The sequence below is a fragment of the Pipistrellus hanaki genome (assembly GCF_964339955.1).
Source record: "Pipistrellus hanaki genome assembly, chromosome: 11".
Taxonomy (NCBI): Eukaryota; Metazoa; Chordata; class Mammalia; order Chiroptera; family Vespertilionidae; genus Pipistrellus; species Pipistrellus hanaki.
This window is the reverse complement of record NC_140513.1, coordinates 68,117,783-68,143,102: the sequence shown is the minus strand read 5'-3', so window position 1 is coordinate 68,143,102 and position 25,320 is coordinate 68,117,783. Positions and strand designations below refer to the sequence as shown.

Sequence of the window (25,320 nt, the reverse complement as noted above, 5' to 3'; positions counted from 1 at the left end):
GTCTCTGTGGGGGTGGGTCCCTGCGCAGAGTCGCGGGGAGGGCCTTCAGAGTGCTCTGGGGTCAGAGACGTCTCCCGTCATCGCACTGAGGCTGCTGGTGGTGTCCCCAGGTGTTCCACTTGCAGTCCCTGCTGTGTCCCCCAGAAGACGAGCCTCCTGTCTCCACTGCGCTCCCCATCGGGCTGACCTCCAGAGCCTGCTGGGCCCCCGAGGAGGCAGCCAGGCTGGCGGTGATGCACAGAGATGACAACAGCGTGCAGTGGGCGGTCACCACCTACGAGCTGGGGGCTCAGAAGTGCAGGGATGCAATGAACATTCTGGGTAAGGATCCCCTATCAGGACTGTGGGTCTGCCTGGCACAACATTGCATAGGATGCTTCAAGCGCAGATCGCTCATGTTTCCATGGGGACCCTTTCTTGTCTCGCAGCGAATATAGTGACACAACAGCTGTTTCCTTGTTTGTGATGTTACAGGCTGGGTGGGTGGTCGAGCACCTGCTTTGTGTCAGGCCCTATGCATAGCCCTGAATTCAGACATTAACTTCTGTCCACTTACAGCCTGCCCTCTCCTAACTTACTCTCCTGCTTCCCTTCGCCCTGCTTCTTTTCCCTGTATTGAAGGCATGTTCTCAGTGCCGAGTGCAGGCAAAGATGAATAAAAGCCACAACTCTCTCTTCCCCAAGGAGTTCTTAGTCCAGCAGGAAAGTGAGATCCACAGCCCTCTCCTTCCCTGTCTCCTAAACCCCACACCGCTCTAGACATGCCTTCCCGCTGGTCCGTAGCACATTTTCTGTGGTATTATGACATGTTTTCATGTCATCATTTGACCTTAATTTTCATTCTGAGCTTCCTGGCAGCTGAGGAAAACGGGAAAACGGGATATGTAATAATCCCTAGTCTGAAATGAGAAAGCACATGCATTTTTCAAAAGAGGTAATTTTTCTTCCTGGTGCTAAATTCCATCAGGAAGTGATCAAGTTGATTTAAAAAAACAACAACAACAAAAAAAAAGGAATGCCATACGTGTAAAAGACTGTGTCTTCAACGATAGTGTTTGGCAGATGTCGTAAATGCCGTGGTTCTCATGTGGCCCTTTTCCATCGCAGCCTGCCCTACTGAGGAGGGGCGGGAGGAAGGGTGCTCACTCCCCCCGTTCTCTGCCCGGGCTGTGTGCCAGTCCTGTCACACACCCGCACGGTCCCCTGGGAGACACCGATTCCGTGCGCTGGAGCCAGGGCACGGGAGGCGGAGGGAGTAAACGCGGTTCAGCCGTGAGCGCTGCTTTCGCTCTGAAGCCTTGTTCTGTTCAATGTGCCGCGTCATCTCAGGCAGGGCACGCCTGTCCCACGCTCCAGCGTTGCCAAGAATGACCAGCGGTGTGTTTTTATTTCAAAAAGTACAACAGGTCACAAGTTTCATCCTGCCGGACACCATGATGCCCCCTCACCTCATGAAGGGGCACGGCTCCCAAGTGGTGCTGCTGGTGTCGGGGTCTGAGCTGGTGCTCTTCACCATCCACGGCCTGCGGCTGGCAGCCTTCCAGGACCATCAGAAGCCCATCACGGCCCTGTATGTGGTGAGTGCAGCACATCCGGCCCGAATGGAGGGGCCCTGCCCCGGAGCCCACATCCCGCCTCATGTAGCTTTTCATTTCAAGGACCAGAGCCGAGTCATCACCTCTTCTTTCGACCTCTCCTTGCGAGTCTACTTGTGGGAAAAGGAGAATAAGCTTCCTGCCCTCAAGAGCTGCTGTTACTTGCTCGGGGGCTCCCACCGCTGGGCCAGGTAATTGCATCTGATTCCTCCTCTACCTGTAAGATGGCCTCTCCTGGCCTCCCTGCAGTACCTTTTATTAAAAATAATTTTTTATTTTTAATGTCTAAAGTTTTATGTATGTCCCCTTTTCCCCCACTTGACCTCCTGCCCTAGCCATTCCCACCCTGGGCAAGTCCTCCCTCCATTCCCCCCTCCCCTCCCCCGCCCGGCCCAGTGTCTGTGTCCATTGGTTATGCTAATATGCATGCATACAAGTCCTTTTGTTGCTCTCTACCCCCCCCCCCCATCTCCCCTGCTGTTTGTCTCTGGATCTATTCTTGTTCATCAGTTTAAGTTGATCATTATATTCCACATGTGAGTGAGATCATGTGATATTTACCTTTCTCTTGTCTGGCTTATTTCACTTAGCATAATGCTCTCCAGTTCCATCCATGCTGCTGCAAATGGTAAAAATTCCTTCTTTTCTATATCAGCGTAGTATTCCATTGTGTAGATGTACCACAGTTTTTAATCCACTCATCTGGTGATGGGCACTTAGGCTGTTTCTAAATCTTAGCCATGGTAAACTGGGTTGCTATGAACATAGGGGTGCATATATCCCCCGCAGTACCTTTTTAAGGATTCCCTTGGAAAGAATGTGACTGGAACTTGGGAGTCCTAGCCTAGCCTGCCCCTCACTACTTGGGGACCCAACGAAAGGCACTGGTCAGAATCCCTTCCCTCCTCTTAAAAAAAAGATGTTCTGCATCCTCTACCCGGTCTCCTTTAATGTACGAAACCACCACCCACAGCTGGCATCACCCACAATGCCCCGATGCAGTGGGGGTGCAGAGGTGCGGTTATTTACCCAAAGTCCCACAGGGATGCCCAGTGAGGTCCGGGGGGGCCTGACAGCCCTGCGGCCCAGTCTTCTCCCCCCTTCCTAACCCACACAATTCTGAATTCATTACAGACCCTGGTCGGGGAAGGGGTCTGTGGGGGCAAGACAGTGAAAGTCTGAAAGAAAGCTGTTTTGCAACATGTTTTCAGGTTAATAAGTTGGAACCACTTACACGAGCTTTCTTGCCAGAGTGCTATAGGAAGAACAGGGCTTCCAGATTCACATTCCCTCTGGGAGAGTTGTTAGTCTCTTGTCAGGAGATAGGCAATAAATCCAACCTCCTGTGACAAACATCTCACAGCTATTTTAAATTTTATTTTATTTTTCCCATCACCATTTATTCCCCCATACCCTCTTCCACCTCCACCCCCCCCTCCGCTCCCTACATCACCACACTTGTCTGTGCCCATGAAACATCATACAAACGTAAATGAAAAAGTACAATGCTCCAAACCAAATATTAAAAATTACAGATTTCTGTAACAAAGCTACGTATTTTTTGAATTGTAAATCAGTAGTTGTTTGAAGACAATTATTAGAGGAAATTCCTAAAGCAGGAGAATCTTAGTTCTTTTCAGTAAATGAATACAATTTTCTGGGAAGATTAAGAATTAGTAGAGTCAAATTAAATTTTTGGAGCATTGATCTATAGGTAGTTTTTAACCCTCTCAACTTTCTAAACAAACGTAAGGCCAACTCAGGCTCTGCATTCTGAAAAGCATTGGCACCAACAACTGCTTCCCTCAGAATTCCTCAGTAAATCCCTTGCACGTTGGAGGTCTGGGCTGCACCGAAGTGTCTGGGAGCCCTGCCGTCCATGTCCACGTTGGCAAGTGGTGCAGTTCTGTATGTACGTCTGCTAGTTCGCTCGGGGTACATTTGTGCCTAGGTTCCCTGTGCTTGGAGAGGTGCCGTGGCCTCGCTCTGCTGTGTCTGCTTGTGACCGAGGCCAGCCCGTGTGAAGTGAGCCCCTCTGTCAGGAATAACGATGACCTCCGTCCAGGGGCAGGGTAACCTCCCGCTGGGGAGATGCTTGCAAACGCCTGTGCTTGTTGCCTTGTTCAGGTCAGCCTTCGGGGGCTTGTGCTTACGTAGCTTTCAGCCTCACAGATGCGCTGTTTCTTTCTTTTTTATTTATGACTTTATGGAATTCTCTGTTGCATTCTTTACTGCAATACTGAGTAGTTAGAACATCCTCTCACTGACATAATACTGTTCTCAACTTAGCAAGCAAGTATCACTTCTAGAAACTTCTTTATGTCTTTTTAAACACTGCACTGTATGCATCATAAAGCAACATGCACCCTTTCGCTGTATTGCACTGCTCTCGCCATGGTAAGCAAGCAGAAACTTTGGAATATTCCATTCCACATGTGCTTTTAAACACTGCGGTACATGCATTGTAAAATTGTAAGCACGTCCATCTGCTGACGTGACACTATTTTCTTTTCTTTTTTCTTTTTTCTTTTACCAAATTGCTTTAATAGAAACAAGTTTCCTTATGTCTGAAAAACAAAACTTAAAAATCAGCAATACTTTCAACAAAACTTATAAAAACTAACTAGTGACTTTGAGCATGTTTTCATGTGCCTTTTGGCTTTCCTTCTGTCTTCTTTTGAGAAAATTCGATTTAGATCCATTGCCCATTTTTTTAATTGGCTCATTTATCTTCCTTTTACTAAGTTGTATACGCTGTCTGTAGATGTTGGAGATTAAACCTTTATCAGTGATAACATTTGCAAATACATTCTCCCATACAGTGGGCTTTCTTGTTGTTTTGTTGATAGTCCTGATTTTTTAAAATAAATCTTTATTGTTCATATTATTACAAATGTTCCTCATTTTCCCACCCTTTATTGCTCCCCTCCACCAGGTTCCCACCCCACCCTCTGCCCTTTCCCCACCCCTCATCCATAGTTGTACAGTTTATGTTCAGTCTCTTCCCGCATCCCCCCAACTCCCCTTTCCCCAAGAATTGTCAGTTCACTCCCCCTCTATACCTCTGATTCTATTATATTCACCAGTTAATATTGTTCATCAGATTTTTTTAATTCCCTTGGTTTTTAGATTCACTTGTTGATAGTTATGTATTTGTTGTTCATAATTTTTATCTTTATTTTCTTCCTCTTCCTAGAGAACCCCCTTCAGCAATTCATATAATTCTGGTTTGGCGGTGATGAACTCCTTTAGCTTTTTCTTATTAGTGAAGCTCTTTATCTGGCCTTCAATTCTGAGGGATAGCTTTGCTGGGTAGAGTATTTTTGGCTGTAGGTTCTTGCTATTCATCACCTTGTATATTTCTTGCCATTCCCATCTGGCCTGCATGGTTTCTGTTGAGAAATCAGCTGACAGTCGTATGGGTGCTCCTTTATAGGTAACTACCTGCTTTTCTCTTGCTGCTTTTAATATTCTCTCTTTGTCTTTTGCTCTTGGGATTTTAATTATGATGTGTCTTGGAGTGGTCCTCTTTGGATTCCTTTTGTTTGGGGTTCTGTGTGCTTCCTGGACTTGTAAGTCTAATTCTTTCACCAGATGGGGGAAGTTTTCTGTCACTATTTCTTCCAGTATGTTTTTGGTATCTTGCTCTCTCTCTTCTTCTGGGATCCCCATAATTCTGATGTTGGTTCGCTTGAAGTTGTCCCAGAGGTTTCTTACATTATCTTCAACTTTCTGGATTCTCTTGTCTTCTTGCTTCTGTGGAGGAGTGTCTTCTGGCTCTTTATGTTCCAAATGTTTGACTTGATTCTTGCAATCTTCCAGTCTGTTTTTAGGACTCTGTATAATATTTTTTTTTTATTTCAGACAATTCATTCTTTATTTCTAGTTGATCCCTTTTTATTTCTAGTTGATCCCTTATCATATCCTCATAGGTCATGTTTATTTTATCGGCCTTTTCTAGGAAATTCTTGAAAAACCTTATAAGCGTGGTTTTGAACTCTATATCCAGTCGCTTTTTGTCTTCCATTTCTTTCGTTTGTGATCTGTTTTCTTGTCTTGGCATTTTCGCTGCTTCCCTGAGTTGGTAGGTTGGCTTTGTGTGCTAAGGTGTCCTATATGGTTCAGTGGTTGAGGCTCCCAGTTACCTGAGGTGGACACTCTTGGTGCCCCCTTTTGTGGACTGTGTGTACAGCCTTGTTGTAGTTAAGTCTTGATTGTTGTTGGTATCACTGGGAGGAACTGACCTCCAGGACAATTGGCTGTGAGGATCAGCTGTTTCTATGCCAGGAGACAGCCTTATTCGACTAGACTTAGAAAATTTGCCCTAAATTTACCAGCAACCCAGCAGCACGCCCAAAAGCCTCTGCTCGGCTTGGATGGGGCGGAGTTTCAGGGTGGAGCCTACAGCTTTGGCTTCCTGTCAGCCCTACCCTATGAGGTTCCTGAGTCTCAGTGTTCCTCAGTGTCCTTTGGTACTCGCTGCAAGTACCTCTGAGAGAAAGGTGCCCTTGAGTTTCGCCTTCTACCGAACAGTCTAGACTCTCCCCCAATGAGCCCGGAACTGGGGTTCAGTGCAGTTGGAAGTGGGGTTGGAAGTGGGGATCAGAGCAGTCTGGAGCTTTTGTCTCCTTCCCACTAGGTCACTCCAGTGCACAGTCAACAGTTTGTTCTCTGTGCGCAATGTGGGCGCCTCCAGGGCTCTGCCTTTCCCAGCTCCCTTGAGTTTCCGCCTTACAGCCCAGATTCCCTCCATATGAACCTGGGTCCCCAGGGTCTGGCCTAGAACTGGGGTTCAGTACAGTCGGAACTGGGGTTCAGCACAGTCTGGAGCTTATGTCTCCTTCCCGCTAAGGCAATCTAGCGGCAGAGTCAATAGTCCGTCTTCTGCGCGTAATGCGTGCGCCTCCAGGACTGCCTTTCACCTCTCCTCTGAGTTTCCGCCTTACAGCCCAGACTCCCTCCGTTTGAGCCTGGGTCCTCAGGATCTTGCCCAGAACTGGTGTTCAGTGCTGTCAGAAGTGGGGTTCAGCACAGTCTGGAGCTTTTATCTCCTTCCCGCTAGGGAACGTCAACCAGGCACTCGGCCTCCCCTCCTCTCTGGCTCCGTCCTCTCCCTGTGCACACCGATGTGACACTTTTTAATGTGGCAGATGAGTGTCACATCTCAAAAAATGTGTTTTAATCAGGACTCCAGAATGAATGGATCATGACCTCATATTATGCCCCTTCCCTGATTTACAGTACATACCTCCAGAAATCCTTAGTTGAGTGATAATTTCTTTTTTCGGGAGTTTCATTTGGCAATAATAAACCCAGAAATATAGCTTTATACTGTTGTTCCCTGTAAGTTCTAAGATGTGCAACATTTTATCTCCTTTTTTGGCACCTTAGTGAATACTGCAAGAAATAACCAACATTTTCTAGGAACTTTCCAGTTTCCTAAAATGTTGTCATATCTGAATACGAATTCTGATTTTCCAAAGAAAATGTGTATTAGACTTAAATTTACCAGCAACCCAGCAGCACGCCCTTAAGACCAACCCAGGAGAAACAGACGTATGTCTACAGAAAGACGTCAGAGGAAGGTCCGTATGTACCTGAGGAAATAAATTCACCTACACCCAGACTTTATGTGAATGTTCACATCTACTCAAGAGAAATAGACACACATCACACAAAGACTTGCAAGGGATGTTCTGAGCAGTTTTACTCAACCCAAAGAGTGCAGACAGTGCAAATGCCAGCCATTGTGGATAAATCCATTGTGGTCCATCCATACAGGGGAATATTACTGAGCTATAAGAAGGAATGGCACATTGACATACACTTAACATGGGTGAAATGCAGAAACATCGTGCTACAGGAAAGAAGCCAGATGTATAAGATAGAACTGTGATTCCATTTATGTAACATCCAGGAGAGGCAAGTCTCTAGAAACAGAAAATGAATTAGTGGCTGCCTGGGGCTGAGAGTAGGATGGGATTATTTATTAACCATAAATAAATAAACAAATAAATAAATATTTAAAATAAATCTAGAAAAAGATTTTTTTCTAGATTTATTTTAAATATTTATTTATTTATTTGTTTATTTATTTATGGTTAATCCTCATCTGGAGGATTAACCATAAAATAATCTTTTTTTTTTTAGAGAGAGAGAGAGAGAGAGAGAGAGAGAGAGAGAGAGAGAGAGAGAGAGAAAGAGGAAGCTGAGGAGGAAAGACAGAGGGAGAGAAACATTGATGTGAGAGAGACAAATCAATTAGTTGTTCCTGCATGTGCCCCAGTTGGGGATCAAGCCTGCCACTGAGGTACATGCCCTTGATCAGAATCAAACCTACAACCCTTCAAACTGCAGGCTCTAGCCACTGAGCAACTGGGCTAGGGCACAACAGATCTTTTTGGAGAGATGGAAATGTTCTAAAACTGTATCATGGTGATGGTTGCCCCACTCTGCAAATTTACTAAAAATCCATTGAGGAAAAAAAGACGTAAAGAGGAGGAATGATGATTCTAAAGAGAGAAAGCAGATGCATATTCAACCTTCTTTGTCCCAGAATCACAGTGATCACTGGCTGGCTGAGGGGTCGGGGAACAGCTTTCCCCTGAATAGACCAGCCAGCGCTGCAGTTTCCCGAGTCTGGAAACTGCTACATTCCACTCGATATTAATTTCTAAGTTGAATAGAACTTTAGTTGCTAAGAAACTTGGTAAGTTAGCATGGACTTGAAGCTAAAGCAGTATTCCAGAAGCAGTCTGTAGCTCACAGTTGAGCTATGTACCTGAGGAAATAAATTTGGCACCTTATTTAGGAAGGAAACACAAGAAGTTCCTTCTCTAATTCTGCTTTTGCTTCGTTTGGTTTGGTTTTCTGTATACCTGCTTCAATTTTCTCTCATGCCTCAGCAGCACATTGTACGTTTGCCTAGGCAGACACAGGTAACACCACAGAGAATGGTGGCCTCATAGCTGCTGTGTTCGTATCTTCACTGAGACGATTAGGAACTGATGGTTCTAAATGCTGGGGAAATGCTCAGACCTGCCAATATTAGATCCGGAGAGGTTTCCGGGATAGTCAGGGTCACTGCGACTCAGGCAGCTACTCCCAGGAGGGCCCAAAGCTGACATTCCCACTGCAGAAGCGATAGTATTTGCTAACTGTTACAAATGAATGTAGGCTCTCAAATGTGGCTGGGTGGAGGAGGCATGAGGATGTGTGTGAAGGCCCTATTGCCTACACATTTGTCCTTGTCTCAAGTTAACATGCAGCATGTCCTTCCCTTCGCAGTGGATTTACCCAGGTGGAAAGTGACAGCATGAGCATTGTGGGCGTGGAAGCCAGAAACACTGGCACAAGTATTCTAAGGTCATACTACTTCCAACTGCAGCAAGACCAAGGTAACTGCATTGGTTAAAGATCATCTCACTTTGGTGAATAGCTTGTGTGTATGCAGACTAAAATGATCTTTAATCAGCATTGGGAAAGGAAGTAATTTTCAGATGCCTTCTAGGGGCGGGCACTGTGCTGTTTGAGTCTATGTGGATCATCACAGCAAGCCCATAACATAGGAATGATTCTGTTTTTCAGACAAGGAACAGGAAACGTAACAGGAGAGTCCTTAACCTGTTGGCCTTCGTTCCAGCTGCCTAGCAACCTGCCCAGCGCTATTCAGATAGTAAGTGGCAGAAAGGAGAGAATGCCCAATGGGGGCCTAGAAAGCCCATGCTTAAAGTGTTGGGGGTGTAACAGAATCATTTTTGTTGTTCAAATATGTAAGTAAATGTATTTTATCTTCTTATTCTTGTGCAGTGTGCTTTAGACACATTAATAGAGTTCTTGCTCTCATGTCGATGAGTTTCATGGCACTGCATCATACAATTGTAGGAAGACTTTTGTATTTTTTGACAGTGGTGCCCCTGGACTTGGCCCACCCAGAAGCCCTGACTGATGTAGTCAGAGTTCTAATTGTAAGCAAGAGGAACAGCAAGCTGGTGGGTCTCTGTGAGCCTTCCTCAGATCCTTTCATTAACTCCTGATGTAGCCCAAGATATTCTGTATTAAGTGGATATAAAACATTAAAATATTCTCTCTAGCAATTGACCACAAGTGAAGTCTTTACAAGTTTTAAAATAGTAATTGCTAACTACAGTTCAATAATTCCTTTTTTTTTAAGAGTGCCTTTGTTACATACACACAGAAGATAGAAAACATTTTAAGATAGATGGATTAAGTAGAAATAAAATCTCAATGAAATAGGGGCAGAAGATAATTTTCTTGATAAAGGAAATCTAAAAGAAACAGCAATCATGCTTAATTATTAGAAACATTTCCACTGATGTTAGGAGCAATGTAAGGGTGACATCACCAATATAATTATTACCTTGGAGGTCTTAATAAATGTAATATGGTTTAAAAACAAAACTGGTTTCTAATAATGTTAGAAAGAGGTATATTAACCATAATTTCTAAAAATATATTATCTTTAGAAACCCAAGAAAATAATTAGAATTAGTAAAGCAAAATTCCTCATGATTGGTGACTTAGTTATATACATATTAAAATTAGTATATCAACAATTAGAAAATACAATAGGAAAAGTATCCCATCCTAGTAACAGCAGAAATTATATCTTGAAATGATCTTTTTTTTTTTTTTTAATCCTCACCCAAGGATATTTTTCCCATTGATTTTTCTTTTTAAGGGAAGGATGGGAAAAGAGAGAGAAACATCAGTGTAAGAAAGATACATTGATTGGTTGCCTCCCTCATGTGCCCTGACTGGGCCTGGGGAACAAACCTGCAACCTAGAAATCAAACCTGTCACCCTTTGTTCCATAGGCAACACTCTAACCACTGAGCAGTGCCAGCCAGGGCATCTAGAAATTATCTTTTTTTATTTTATTTTTTATTTTATTGCTTCAAGTATTTCAAAGAGTAGTACATATGTCCCCCCTTTTTCCCCATTGACCTTCCCCTGGTCTACCCTACCCCCAGTATCTTGCATCCATTGGTTATGCTTATATGCATGCATACAAGTCTTTCGGTTGATCTCTTACCTCCCCCTCAACTCTCCCCAGCCTTCCCACTGTAGTTTGACAGCCTGTTTCATGCTGCTGTGCCTCTGTATCTATTTTTCCCCCCAACAGTTTATAATGTTTATTATCCATACTAGAAGCCCGATACACGAAATTTGTGCATGGGAGTGTGTGTCCCTCAGCCCAGCCTGTGCTCTCTCCAGTCTGGGACATCCCTCTCACAATCCAGGACTGCGGGCTCCCAACCACTCACCTGCCTGCCTGCCAGCCTGACCACCCCTCTAATCACTCCCCTGCCGGCCTGGTCACCCCTAACTGCCCTCCCCTGCCAGCCTGGTCGCTCCTAACTGTCCGCTGCAGGCCTGGCTCCCCACCAACTGTCCTCCCTGCAGGCTTTGTCATCCCCCCCCCCCAACTACCCTCCCCTGCTGGCCTGGTCACCCCTAACTGCCCTTCCCTGCAGGCCTAATCACCCCCAACTGCTCTCCCTTGTAGACCTGGTCCCTGCCAACTGTCCTCCCCTGCTGGTCATCTTGTGTATTGGAGTGATGGTAAATTAGCATATTCCCTCTTTATTATATAGGAAATGAGTGAGATCATGTGGTATTTTTCTTTCATTGACTGGCTTATTTCACTTAACATAATGCTCTCCAGTTCCATCCATGCTGTTGCAAATGGTAAGAATTCTTTATTTGTTACCACAGCATAGTATTACATTGTGTAGATGTACCAGTTTTATAATCTACTCATCTGCTGATGGGCATTTAGGCTGTTTCCAAATATTAGTTATGGTCAGTTGTGCTGCTATGAACATAAGGGTGCACATATCCTTTCTGATTGGTATTTCTGGTTTCTTGGGATTTTTATATACTACTAGAGGCCAGTAATTCCATTTCTAGGATACTGTGCACACTCCCTCCCATGCACAGTATCCTAGAAATGGGATTACTGGCCTCTACTGTGTTTCCCCGAAAATAAGACATCCTCTGAAAATAAAACCTACATACAGGTTTCCTCCTGAGTGAAATATAAGATATCCCCCCGAAAATAAGCCCCCCTTCCCCCCCCAGGCTAAACATGAGAGATGTGGTCCACTGATTCTGAAAGAAATGGAGTCACAAGAAATTCACTAGGAAATTCAGGAATTGGATTATTATGATGATGTTCCAGAAGATGATAACATGATTGTAATTGAATAAATGAGTAAATTCTTTAAAAAAAATATTTTATTGATTTTGTATAGAGAGGAAGGGAGAGAGATAGAGAGTTAGAAACATCGATGAGAGAGAGTCATCGATCAGCTGCCTCTTGCACACCCCCCACCGGGGATATGCCCGCAACCAAGGTACATGCCCCTGACCGGAATCGATCCCGGGACCCTTCAGTCCCCAAGCCGACGCTCTATCCATTGAACCAAACCGGTTTTAGTGTAAATTCTTGATACTGTAGGATTCAGTTTGTCTGGTTTGTGTTGACAACTACCGTACTACCATACCGTATACAGGTAATAAATTTCCTTTATTTTCATTTAACAATAAATGTGTACTGTATTCTTCTTCATGGAAAAAATAAGATATCCCCTGAAAATAAGACCTATCGCATCTTTGGGAGCAAAAATTAATATAAGACACTGTCTTATTTTTGGGGAAATAGGATAGTAGTACAGTGGTGCCTCACATAAAGAACGCCTCGCACAGCGAACGCTGCACACAACGAACTTCATTTCATGATTCATACAACGAACTTCGTTTTACACAACGAAGTCGCCCGAGCTTCCACGACCGCTTTGCCCAAACTTCCACGACTGCTTCGCCCGAGCTTCCACGATCGCTGCCGATGTATTGCATCCTTCCGCGCAGGCACTGCAGGCAGTCGTTAGTCACTGCGCTTAACTTAAGCACGTATCGCGGCAATCGTTCTTCATTACGAATTAAATCACGCACGTATCACGGCAGTCGTCCTTTTAAGTTAAACTCAATACACTGTATCCGGATTCAGCTGAAGCAAACAGGATCAACGATCTTTACTCCGATACTCTTGTCCGTTATTTCCGGCAGATGTTGGAGAAAAGAGAAAAACAAACGACTTTGGACAGGTTTTTCATGAAACCATCGGCCAAAAAGGAGAAAATGGATGAAGATGTGCAAGATTCGGTAGACTCTACTTAGTCTGTCTTAAAATTAAAAAAATGTGTGTTTTTTTTTTTAAAAAATTATGTTTTTAGATGTATCTAAATAAAAATAATAACAAAAAATTTATCTTTTTTTATGTCATCTTAGCATATTTTATGCTACAGAACGAATTATTTTTTTTAACATGTATTGTTATGGGAAAATGCGTTTCACATAACGAACTTTTCGCATAACAAACTTGCTCCTGGAATGAATTAAGTTCGTTGTGTGAGGCACCACTGTATATAAAAATCTTCCCATCTATGGAATGTTAAGGGGAAAGCCAAGACAATAAAAGCCTTCCATATTCGATATCCCACTATTTTTTGGTTGTACCAAAAAATAAATCAGCAAATGATTTCACATCTTTTTTTATTTTTTTCCTTTTTATTTTTATTTATTTACTTATTTATTTATTTTTATAAATCTTTATTGTTCATATTATTACAAATGTTCCTCATTTCCCCCCCCTCCACTGCTCCCTTCCACCAGGTTCCCACCCCACCCTCTGCCCTTTCTCCAACCCCCATAGTCCTCATCCATAGTTGTACAGTATATGATCAGTCTCTTCCCACACACCCCACACCCCTTTTCCCCAAGAATCGTCAGTTCACTCCCCCTCTATACCTCTGATTCTATTATATTCACCAGTTAATATTGTTCATCAGATTTTTTTAATTCCCTTGGTTTTTAGATTCACTTGTTGATAGTTATGTATTTGTTGTTCATAATTTTTATCTTTATTTTCTTCCTCTTCCTAGAGAACCCCCTTCAGCGATTCATATAGTTCTGATTTGGTGGTGATAAACTCCTTTAGCTTTTTTTTATTTGTGAAGCTCTTTATCTGGCCTTCAATTCTGAGTGATAGCTTTGCTGGGCAGAGTATTTTTGGCTGTAGGTTCTTGCTATTCATCACCTTGAATATTTCTTGCCATTTCCTTCTAGCCTGCATGGTTTCTGTTGAGAAATCAGCTGACAGTCGTATGGGTGCTCCTTTATAGGTAACTACCTGCTTTTCTCTTGCTGCTTTTAATATTCTCTCTTTGTCTTTTGCTCTTGGGATTTTAATTATGATGTGTCTTGGTGTGGTCCTCTTTGGATTCCTTTTGTTTGGGGTTCTGTGTGCTTCCTGGACTTGTAAGTCTAATTCTTTCACCAGGTGGGGGAAGTTTTCTGTCACTATTTCTTCCAGTATGTTTTTGGTATCTTGCTCTCTCTCTTCTTCTGGGATCCCCATAATTCTGATGTTGGTTCGCTTGAAGTTGTCCCAGAGGTTTCTTACATTATCTTTAACTTTCTGGATTCTCTTGTCTTCTTGCTTCTGTGGAGGAGTGTCTTCTGGCTCTTTATGTTCCAAATGTTTGACTTGATTCTTGCAATCTTCCAGTCTGTTTTTAGGACTCTGTATAATATTTTTTATTTCAGACAATGCATTCTTTATTTCTAGTTGATCTCTTTTTATTTCTAGTTGATCCCTTATCATATCTTCACAGGTCTTGTTTATTTTATCGGCTTTTTCTAGGAAATTCTTGAAAAACCTTATAAGCGTGGTTTTGAACTCTAAATCCAATCACTTTTTGTCCTCCATTTCTTTCGTTTGTGATCTGTTTTCTTGTCTTGGCATTTTCGCTGCTTCCCTGAGTTGGTAGGTTGGCTTTGTGTGCTAAGGTGTCCTATATGGTTTAGTGGTTGAGGCTCCCAGTTATCTGAGGTGGACACTCTTGGTGCCCCCTTTTGTGGACTGTGTGTACACCCTTGTTGTAGTTAAGTCTTGATTGTTGTTGGTATCACTGGGAGGAACTGACCTCCAGGACAATTGGCTGTGAGGATCAGCTGTGTCAATGGCAGGAGACAGCCTTATTCGACTAGACTTGGAAAATTGCAAAAGCCTCTGTGCTCAGCTTGGGTGGGGCGGAGTTTCAGGGTGGAGCCTACAGCTTTGGCTTCCTGTCAGCCCCACCCTATGAGGTTCCTGAGTCTCAGTGTTCCTCTGTGTCCTTCGTTACTCGCTGCAAGCACCTCTGAGAGAAAGGTGTCCTCGAGTTTTGCCTGCTACCAAACAGTCTAGACTCTCCCCCAATGAGCCCGGAACTAGGGTTCAGTGCAGTTGGAAGTGGGGTTGGAAGTGGGGATCAGAGCAGTCTGGAGCTTTTGTCTCCTTCCCACTAGGGTACTCCAGTGGCACAGTCAGCTGTCCGTTCTCTGCACGCAATGTGCATGCCTCCGGGACTTCCTTTCACCGGTCTTCCCAGTTTCTGCCTTACAGCCCAGACTTCCTCCATATGAGCCTGGGTCCCCAGGGTCTGTCCTAGAACTGGGGTTCAGTGCAGTTGGAATGGGTTCAGCACAGCCCGGAACTTTTATCTCCTTCCCTCTAGGGAACGTCAGCTAGGCACTCAGCCTCCCCTCCTCTCCGGCTCCGTCCTCTCCCCGCGCACACTGTGTCTCCGTACCTTAGACTTTTACAGCTCCTCTGATTTTCCTTCTTGTTTTCTCTTTCCTTCTAGCTGTAGAATTTCCAGTCACTCAACTCTCCTGTAGTTCTGGATAATGTCCATTTTGTATTTTTGTTGTATTTTTTTGAAATTGTTGTGTGAGGCTGCAGATAGACATTTACCTATGCCGCCATCTTGGTTTCTCTTGATTTCACCTCTTAATATAGCATTTCCACTTTTAAAAATGGGATGATGTGGAATTTCCTTCTTAAGAATGTTTCTAGAGCTACCAAAAAAACGTAATAGTTGATAAAAATATTCCTCTGGATTGTACAAGCAGGGAGACAGGGACCACTGATAAGACATGCAATAAGATATTAATGAGATGTGATTTCCTTTTCTCTTGCTTCAGCTGAGGCTGGTCTCTCCTCATTTTAGTTTCTCCGTTGAGGCAGGTAAATCTTTAGGTTCCTAGTTTGCCGCTTTAGCCTCCTTACTCTTTGCTTCTCTTTTCCTTTTCGTTTGCACTTTTTTTGTCTGCAGGTTTATCCTTTCCTGGCACTTTTTCTGGCTTTGTTTTCACTTTTCCAGGAGCAGGTTTGGCTGACAACCTAGAGGAACTCTTCTTGGGCTCCACCTTGGCTACGCCCTGGGTTGAGCGGGCCTTCCTTTTGGGCATCACTGTGGCAGGCTGACACATGCTGGGTACCTGAGGGCCATGGCACGTCTAGTGATTTTGTGAACCTGGGCTGCCTGGCTGCTACTGTTTCTCCCACCATCCAAGCTGCTCAGAGCAGTGAGGAACTGTTATTTTGAGAAATATGTCTATATAAAAGTTACCACAAGCTATTCTTACTTGTACAACATTGAAATATTTCCCATTACAATCAGGAATAAAACGACCCACCATTATTTCTGCTGTTTCAGTATTGCTACTGGAGAACTGAGCCTGAGTATCACGGTAATTAAAATTAAATTGCATAATGATTGGAAAGGATGAAACATTCAGAGAAGAACTAAAACCAATCCTTCTCAGACTATTCCAAAAAATTCAAGAGGAAGGCACACTTCCAAGCTCTTTCTATGAAGCCAGCATTACCCTAATCTCCGAGCCAGATAAAGACACCACAAAGAATGAAAATACAGGTCAATATCCCTGATGAACATAAATGCAACAAAATTTTAGCAAACCAGACCCAGAAATACATTAGAAAGGTCATACACCATGACCAAGTGGGATTTATTCCAGGCATGCAAGAATGGCACAATATCCGCAAATGAATAAATGTGATACATCATAGAAACAAACTGAGAGACAAAAATCATATAATCATATCAATTGATGCAGAAAGGGCATTTGACAAAGTCCAACAACCCTTTCTGATAAAAACGCTCAGCGAAGTAGGAATAGAAGGATCATCCTCAACATAATAAAAGCCTTATATGACAAACCTACAGCCAACATTATACTCAAAAACTAAAAGCATTTCCCCTAAGCAAAGGAACAAGACAGGGATGCCCACTCTCACCACTCCTGTTTGACATAGTACTGGAAGTATTAGCCATTGTGATCAGACTAGAAGAAAAAATAAAAGTCATCTAAATTGGAAAATAAGAAGTAAAATTGTCATTACTCGCAGATAATATGATACTGTGCATAGAAAAGCCTAAAGACTCCATCAAAAATTATTACACTTAATAAATGAATTTGGCAATGTGGCAGGATACAAAATTACCACCAAGAAATCTATGGCATTTTTACATACCAATAGTCAATTTACAGAAAAAGAGATTAAAAAAAAAATCCCATTTACCATTGTACCAAAAAAAAAAAAAAAAGATACCTAGGAATAAACTTAACTAAAGACATAAAAGTCCTGTACTCAGAAAACTACAGGACATTGAAAAAAGAGATAGAGGAAGACTAAACAGATGGAAGAACATATCGTGTTGGTTGGTAAATTAAAATGTCCATACTACCCAAAGCAATCTATAGATTCAATGCACTCCCCATTAAAATGTTACAGAAAAAAATGATGCTACAGAAGACCAGAGAAAAACCAAGCAACACCCAGGAGAAATGGAGTTACACTCTTTGTTGTGCAAGTGGGCCCAGAGAAAGATTTCAAATTCTGAGCAAAGCAACAAGCAGGAGTTTTCTTTTATTAAAGAGCCCTATGTTTACTTATCTCACTGGAATCCTGTGGCCTTGAGCACCACATAGTTCTATTCAGTTAAAAGAATACTACATCTGGCATGAGAGTATGGGAGTTTCAGTCCCTAGCTTACAAGGTCTGACAGCTAAGTTTATCTTCCCTGCTATTAAACAAGCTAAAAGTAAGATTAATTTACAGAATAAGGGGACATCTAAAAATAACAGAGTTCACTCAAAATAAGGGACCATCTAATAGAAGAGAATTTTAAACAGTAGTTTTATAAAATAGGGGTTAGCCGTCTCAAAAATACCAATGGAATATTTCACAGACCTAGAACAAACTCTCCAAAAATTCATCTGGAATAAAAAATGACCCCAAATAGCTGCAGTAATCTTGAGAAAGAACAAAGTAGGAGGTATCTCAATACCAGATATCAAGCTATATTACAAAGCCACTGTTCTCAACACAACGTGGTACTGGCACAAGAACAAACATATAGATCAATGGAATAGAATAGAGAACCCAGAAATTGACCCAAACCACACTGCTTAATATTTGACAAAGGAGGCAAGAGCATACAATGGAGTCAAGATAGTCTCTTCAATAAACGGTGTTGGGAAAATTGGACAGATACATGCAAAAAAATGAAACTAGACCACCAACTTACACCATACACAAAAATAAACTCAAAATGAATATAAGACTTAAATGTAAGACGGGAAACCATAAAAATATTAGAGGAATCCAATGGCAGCAAAATCTCAGACATATGCCGAAGCAATATGTTCATGATACAGCTCCTAGGGCAATGGAAACCAAAGAGAAAATAAACAAATGGGACAAAATAAAAGCTTCTGCACAGCAAAAGAAACCATCCACAAAGCAACAAGTAAACCCACTGCATGGGAGAACATATTTGCTAACGTTATCTCTGATAAGGGTTTAATCTCCCACATTTACAGCAAACTCATACAATTTAACAAAAGGAAGATAAACAATCCAATCAAAAAATGGGCAATGGATCTAAATAGATACTTTTCGAAAGAAGATATAGGAAGGCCAAGAGACATATGAAAACATGCTCAAAGTCACTAATCATTTGAGAGATGCAAATCAAAACAACGAGGTACCACCTCACACCTGTCAGAATGACTGTCATCAAATTAACAAATGACAAATGCTGGCGAGGATGCGGAGAAAAAGGAACCCTCTTCTGCTGGTGGGAATGCAGACTGGTGCAGCCACTGTGGAGAACAGTATGGAGTTTCCTCAAAAAACTAAAAATGGTACTCCCATTTGATCCAGTGATCCCACTTCTAGGAATATATCCCAAGAAACTAGAAACACCAATCAGAACGGATATGTGTGCCCCTATATTCATAGTGACACAATTCACCATAGCTAAGATTTGGAAACAGCCTAAGTGGCCATCAGCAAGTGAGTGGATTAGAAAACTGTGGTATATCAACACAATGGAATACTACGCTGCTGTAAAAGGAAGGAACTCCTACCATTTGCAACAGCATGGATGGAGCTGCAGAGCAGTATGCTAAGCGAAATAAGCCAGCCAGATAAAGATGAATGTCACATTATCTCACTCATTTGTGGATTATAATGAACAACATAAATTGATGAACAAAGCAGATCCAGAGACAGAGAAGCATTGATCAGATGCTCAAACCTCAGAGGGAAGGAAGGGGAGGATGGGGAGAGGGGGAGAGATTAACCAAAGGACTTGTATGCATTCATATAAGCCTAACCAATGGACACAGACACCAGGGTGGTGAGGGCATGAATGGGAGTGGGATCGGGGGGACAATGAGGAATAAGGACACATATATAATACCTTAATCAATAAAGAAAAAAGATCTAATATGAATTCTATCAATGTAAAACTCAAAATTAAGCAAAACTAAATTGTACTGTTCACAGATATAAACATAGGTGGTAAAACCATGAAGCAAAGCAGTGAATATCATGAAATTAAAGACTGTGATTACACATAAAGTGGATTAATAAAATTTAAAAAATATATATTTTATTCTTTTACAGAGAGGAGGGAAGAGGGATAGAGGGTTAGAAACATCCATCAGCTGCCTCCTGCACACCCCCTACTGGGGATGTGCCTGCAACCAAGGTAAATGCCCTTGACCAGAATTGAACCTGGGACCTTTCAGTCCTTAGGCCGACTTTCTATCCACTGAGCCAAACCGGTTTTGGCAAGGATTAAGAAAATTTTTATTATAAAATAACACACATGGTTTTTTTGGGGGATTTCTGGGGATCTTTGCTTCAATATTATGCAAAAAATGGCCTCTCACCTTTTATGATTTATTTCACAAATTTATGTTCATTGATGTCCATTAATATGGATATCTAGTCATTACTTTATGCATTTGTCTTTTAAATCATATATGAAGAAAAGAGTATAAACCAAAAGTATGATTATACTGATTTTTGTATTTACCTATACAGATATGTTTACCAGCATTCTTTATTTCTAGTATTTTTTCATGTAAACCTGAAGGATATCCTTTAGCATTTATGAAGAAGGGTATGTCTAGTAGCCATAAACTTCCTCGGCTTTTGTTTATCTTATGTATTAATTTATCTTCAGTTTTGAAGGATAGTTTTGCCAGATATAGAATTTTTTAAAATACATTTTTATTGATTTCAGAGAGGAAGAAAGAGGGAGAGATAGAAACATCAATGATGAGAGAGAATCATTGATCAGCTGCCTTCTGCAAGCCCCCCACTGGGGATCGAACTCACAACCTGGGCATGTACCCTTGACCAGAATCGAACCCGGGACCTTTCAGTTCACAGGCTGACACTCTATTCACTGAGCCAAACTGACTAGGGCCAGATATAGAATTTTTGATTAACAGTATTTTCTTTGGCACTTATTAATATGCCATCCTCCTATCCTTCAGCCAAGCAATCTTCCACTGAGCAATTGGCTGTTGATTTTTTTTTTGGGGGGGTGGGGGGTGTATTTTGTTAATCCTCACCCAAGGATATTTTTTCCCTGGAAGGGAGAGAGAGACAGAGAGAGAGAAACATCAATGTGTGAGAGACATCAATTGGTTGCCTCCTGCTTGAACTCTGGGGTCAGGGATTGAGCCTGCAACTAAGGTACGTTCTCTTGACCAGAATCAAACCTGTGACCTTTAGTCCAGGGGTCCTCAAACTTTTTAAAGTGGGGGCCAGATCACGGTCCCTCAGAGAGCTGGAGGGCCAGACTATATGAACTACTAATTCCTACCCACACTGCACATATCTTATTTCGCAAAAAGGTAACAAATACAATATAAATAAAATGAAGAACATTTATAAATAAACAGATCACTTACTAGTATTTCAATGGGAACTGTGGGCCTGCTTTTGGCTAATGAGATGGTCAATGTCCGGTTCCATACTTGTCACTGCTAGTCATAACAAGTGATGCAAATGGGCATCAGTTAATCTTGATCTGGTTGGAGATTTCAGATGTTTCATTCTTGAAAAAGTCTGTTCACAGACATAAGTGCTACCAAAGATGGTTACCATTTTGAATGCATGGTTCCTGATATTTGGATATGTCTCAGAGGGGAGAGATGCATAGAAATTCAGAAGGCTACTTGAATGCGTCTTTCAGAGAGTCACAATTCTGCAGTTCAGCCAGTTCCATTTGGTAAATTGTAAGGACATTTTCAATCTCAACAGAAAATGGGTTACGAAAAAGCTGTATGTCCTGTTCATGGAGATGAAGCTCTTTGAATCTAAATTGAAACTCCTTTTGCAACAATTCCAGTGAATCCACACATGTTTTCTTTGGGAATGCAACCAATGGTTTGTCCGCTGACAGGTTTTGAATTGTTGGGAGATGGCTGAAGTTTTCCTCCTTTACTTGTTTGATGAGAAGGCCTAATTTTACTTCAAATGCTTTCACATGCGATGCCATATCACAGATGAGCTTCCCCTTTCCTTGAAGTTGCAGATTGAAACTGTTGAGTAGCTCTGTTATATCTGTCAGAAAGGCAAGGTGCCATTTCCATTCTGCATCATTGAGCTCTAGTACTTCTTTGTTTTTTGAAAGTAGAAAAGCTGTAATCTGCGGAAGTAAGTCATAGAAACATTTCAAAACTCTCCCTCTACTCAGCCAACGGACTTCTGTGTGGTACAGAACATCCTCATGGGCAACATTTAGCTCAGACAGAAATTCCTGAAATTGTCTGTGGTTTAGTGCATGAACTCTAATGAAATTAACACAAGATACCACAATTTTCATAACAGAGTCCCACTTTAGTGATTTAAAACACAGCTCTTGTTGGTGGAGGCAGTGTATGGCAATTGGATGAGGATGGTTATGTTTGTCCATCTCTTGTTTAATGTGAGCAATTACTCCTCTCTTAGACCCCACCATGCTAGGAGCACCATCAGTTGTCACACTGGCTAGTTTAGCCCAGTCCAGCTCCAAACCATTCACAGTTTGGCAAACCTTTTCATATATATCCACTCCTGTGGTTGTACCTTTGATACTTTGCAGTGCAGCAAGCTCTTCTGTGACTTCAAAATACTCATTTGTCCCACGCATAAAAATGAGAAGTTGGGCAGAATCACGAACATCATTGCTTTCATCGAGTGCCAAGGAAAAATAGCAAAGTTTTTTTGCAGAGTTTTGCAAATGGTGCTGCAAATTGTCTCCCATTTCTTCAATCCTTCGTGTCATTGTAGCTCCTGAAAGACTCACTGTACTAAATAAATCGGCCTTCTCTGGACACATCTCTTTGGCAACAGAAAGAAGGCATTCTTTAACAAATTCTCCCTCCACAAATGGTCTGCCATTGCGCGCTATTAGCTTGGCAACTTGAAAACTTGCCCGCAGTGATGAAATATTTAGCTGCTTCTGCTCCACAAAAGTATTTTGCTGAGTTGTCAGTGTATGTTTCAGTTTTAATATTTTATCTTTTCTCACTTCTCCGACCAAACAATCATATTTATCTTTATGTTGAGTTTGATAGTGGCGTCGCAAATTGTATTCTTTGAACACAGCAACTATATTCTGGCATATCAGACACACAGCTTTTTCTTTGTACCGCGTGAAAAAGTAATCATAAGTCCACTGTTCTTTGAATATCCTACACTCGGAGTCAATTTTTCTTTTTCTTGACATCATTGTTTCCTAGGGATTCCAAATTGCTATTAGTAAAATACTAATATGTGTGTGTGTGTGTATATATATATATATATATATATATATATATATATATATACACACACACACACACACAGTGTATGAACTCCCATTAGTAGGTCTCTGCCCCCGATGTGGACACTTACCTCTTGCAGGCTTTTCTAAGCAGACCAGCTCAGTTCCTGATGGGGTTCGGTTATATCTCCCATTATAACGGCCAAATTGATATGTTCGGAATCAGCATGTGAACACTGAAAAGGAAATGCAAAATGCATATAAAATTTTTAATGTAAACCCCTTTAAAAGGCTTTAATCGTCTTTTTGTCTTTTTACACTGGAGTTGACTTTCTGGTTTGGAATGGGCCTGGCTATATTAGTAGGAAGATTCGATCAGGGTTGCCTCATGGAAAAAAAAAGGCTGTTGGCTGGGGCGGCATGCTGTCAGTCTCAATTCTTCCACAAAGAGACTTGGTCCAAGTTCCCCCCCCCCTCCCCCACCTGGCAGAATTTTGATTTCTCATATCAGCACCGAACACCTTCCCCCCAAAACTGGCAGAATTTTCCATATGGGCAATTCAGCACCGAAGCCCTGACCTCCCAACCACCCCCCACCGCCCACCCCCCAACTGGCAGAATTTTGATTTCAGCACCGAACGCCCCCCCCCCCCCAAAGGGGAATTTTCATATGAGTCACCAACCCCCCACCCCCCAATCGGGCAGAAACCCCCCATCTGGCAAAAATTTCTTTCTATGGCACTTTCGACCGACCTTTGGTGAAGGCAGTGGAGGGAGAGGAGGAGAACCTCACTGACAGGCAGGCACAGCACAGACACCACGTTGCCTGGGGGTGAAGCGGGCGCCTTTTTACATCATTGCCACGCAGCGCAGCACAGCACAGACGTGCCTGTGCAGCGGCACGTCGCACACTCTGAGCCCCAGCAGGCACTGTGCTCTTAAAGAGGCAGAGGGGTCAGAGCTGCCGTGCAGTGACAGTGTATATGCAGGTCCTGGCGGCTGAACTGTAACACCTCGGCTGCGCTCACTGCCCAAAAAACCTGGCGGGCTGGATCAGACTCCTCTGCGGGCCGCATGTGGCCCGCGGGCTGTAGTTTGAAGACCCCTGCTTTAGTCCATAGGATAACACTCTATCCTATGAGCCAACTAGCTAGGGTGACTTAATTTTAATGAGGATCCGATTTACATCATCAATGACTTTTCTCTCTTTCACTTATTTACTTATTTAATTAAATCTTTATTTAATTAAATCGTTTTTATTATTTACTTATTTATTTATTTATTTACTTATTTAATTAAATCTTTATTGTCAACAGTATTACATATGTTTCCCTTTTCCCACTATTGATGCATCTAGCCCGCCCTTACTCCCCTCCCCAGGCCTTCACTCCCTATTGTCTGTGTCCATGGCTTATTTGAAGATAGGTCAATTGAGATTATCCAGTCTGAGAAACTGAATGAAAAAATAATGAAGAAAAAAGAACAGCCTGAGCTACTTGTGGAATGCCATTAAGCATATGAACATACGTATGCCTTCTGGGATTCCCAGAAGGACAGAACAGAAAGGAAGGGGCAGAGATAATATTTGAAGAAACAGTGATTGAAAATTTCTCAAATTTGATTAAAAACATTAAAATAACTAATCAAGAGGCTCAACAAACTCCAAGAAAAATAAATTCAGAGATCCACACCTAGATACATCATACTAAAAGCCAGAGATGAAGGAATCTTGAAAGTAGTAGCAGGCAACTCATCATGTAAAAGAGAACCTCGGTAAGTTTAACAGGTGAATTGCTCATCAGAAACCTTGGAGGCCAGAAGGCAGTGGAAAGACAAAGTGCTGAGAGAGAGGAAAAATGTCAACAAAGTATTCTCTAGCCAACAAACCTTTGCTTCAAAAATTAAGAAAAAAGAACATACTTTGAGCTCAACAAAAACTATGTGTCTCTTTCACCTAATTTGCAATTCCCTCGGGCCAGAAAACTGGCTACACAGAGGGTTTTCTTCAAAAATGTTGTAAGGAAAATGAACCAACTATTGCAACCTAGTGCAAAGATTCCAGGTGAGGCAAGTAACAAACATGTAGTGAGCCCGGGAAGAAAAGCCTGGGAGCTTCTTTGGGAAATTGGGGCATTCAAAAGTGCCTTTATATATTGGGTAATTTAGAAAGACTATATAACCTGGGCATGACATATGACACAGGAAAGACCTGAAAAGATCCTAACCTTTCATCTCTAGCTGATCACTAGGCTCAGGATAAACAGGAAGTGAAGGTGAAGGCAGTATTGTAAATGACCTGGATAACCAATAAAGAAATACCCCAACACTGAATCAATCTGTAAAAACTTGGAGAAGTGTTTCTGTGCTGTTTTTGTTTGTATGTTTTGCGTTTTGCTTTTCAAATTCTTAGCTATTGGTGGCCTTCTGGATTCCAAGGAGCTTTTCAAAGCCTCTATGAATATTTCATTCCCTGTTTTTTTTTTTGTTTTTGTTTTTGTTTTTTTTCCTATTTACACTCCTGGGCTAAGTCTACTGTTTGCCCCATATACTAGTTATAAATTTAAACCTATAAGGTTCTCCCTCCTCCCAACTGGTGGGCGGAGTTATGACATTACTGGCATCTGTCACAGAGACATCCCCAAGACATTGAACCACCAATCAGTGCATGCCAAAGTATCTTGGAGCCCACCCCTTCCTGTTCCGCCCTGGGTCCAACCCTCTCCTGTTCCTCCCCTTAA

The 25,320-nt window shown here is 42.2% G+C and overlaps 1 protein-coding gene across 9 annotated transcripts in view; it reads left to right on the top strand.

Moving 5' to 3' along the window:
* Positions 1-25,320, top strand: part of LOC311630173 (F-box/WD repeat-containing protein 12-like) — a 55,445-nt gene that overhangs the window by 26,388 nt on the left and 3,737 nt on the right. For 2 of the 9 annotated variants that reach the window (XR_014796334.1, XR_014796336.1), the window contains 5 exons: positions 111-321; positions 1,399-1,577; positions 1,659-1,786; positions 8,883-8,992; positions 9,183-9,270. Coding sequence is in view for 3 of the 9 variants with exons in the window: in XM_084899029.1 (XP_084755155.1) it covers positions 111-321; positions 1,399-1,577; positions 1,659-1,786; positions 8,883-8,992; positions 9,183-9,202 (648 nt within the window). In the remaining 6 variants the exon portion in view is untranslated. Of the gene's footprint in view, positions 1-110; positions 322-1,398; positions 1,578-1,644; positions 1,787-7,787; positions 7,906-8,882; positions 8,993-9,182; positions 10,013-25,320 lie in introns of those variants that run through there. The other 7 variants (XR_014796335.1, XR_014796337.1, XR_014796338.1 and 4 more) reach the window with 7 other exon arrangements.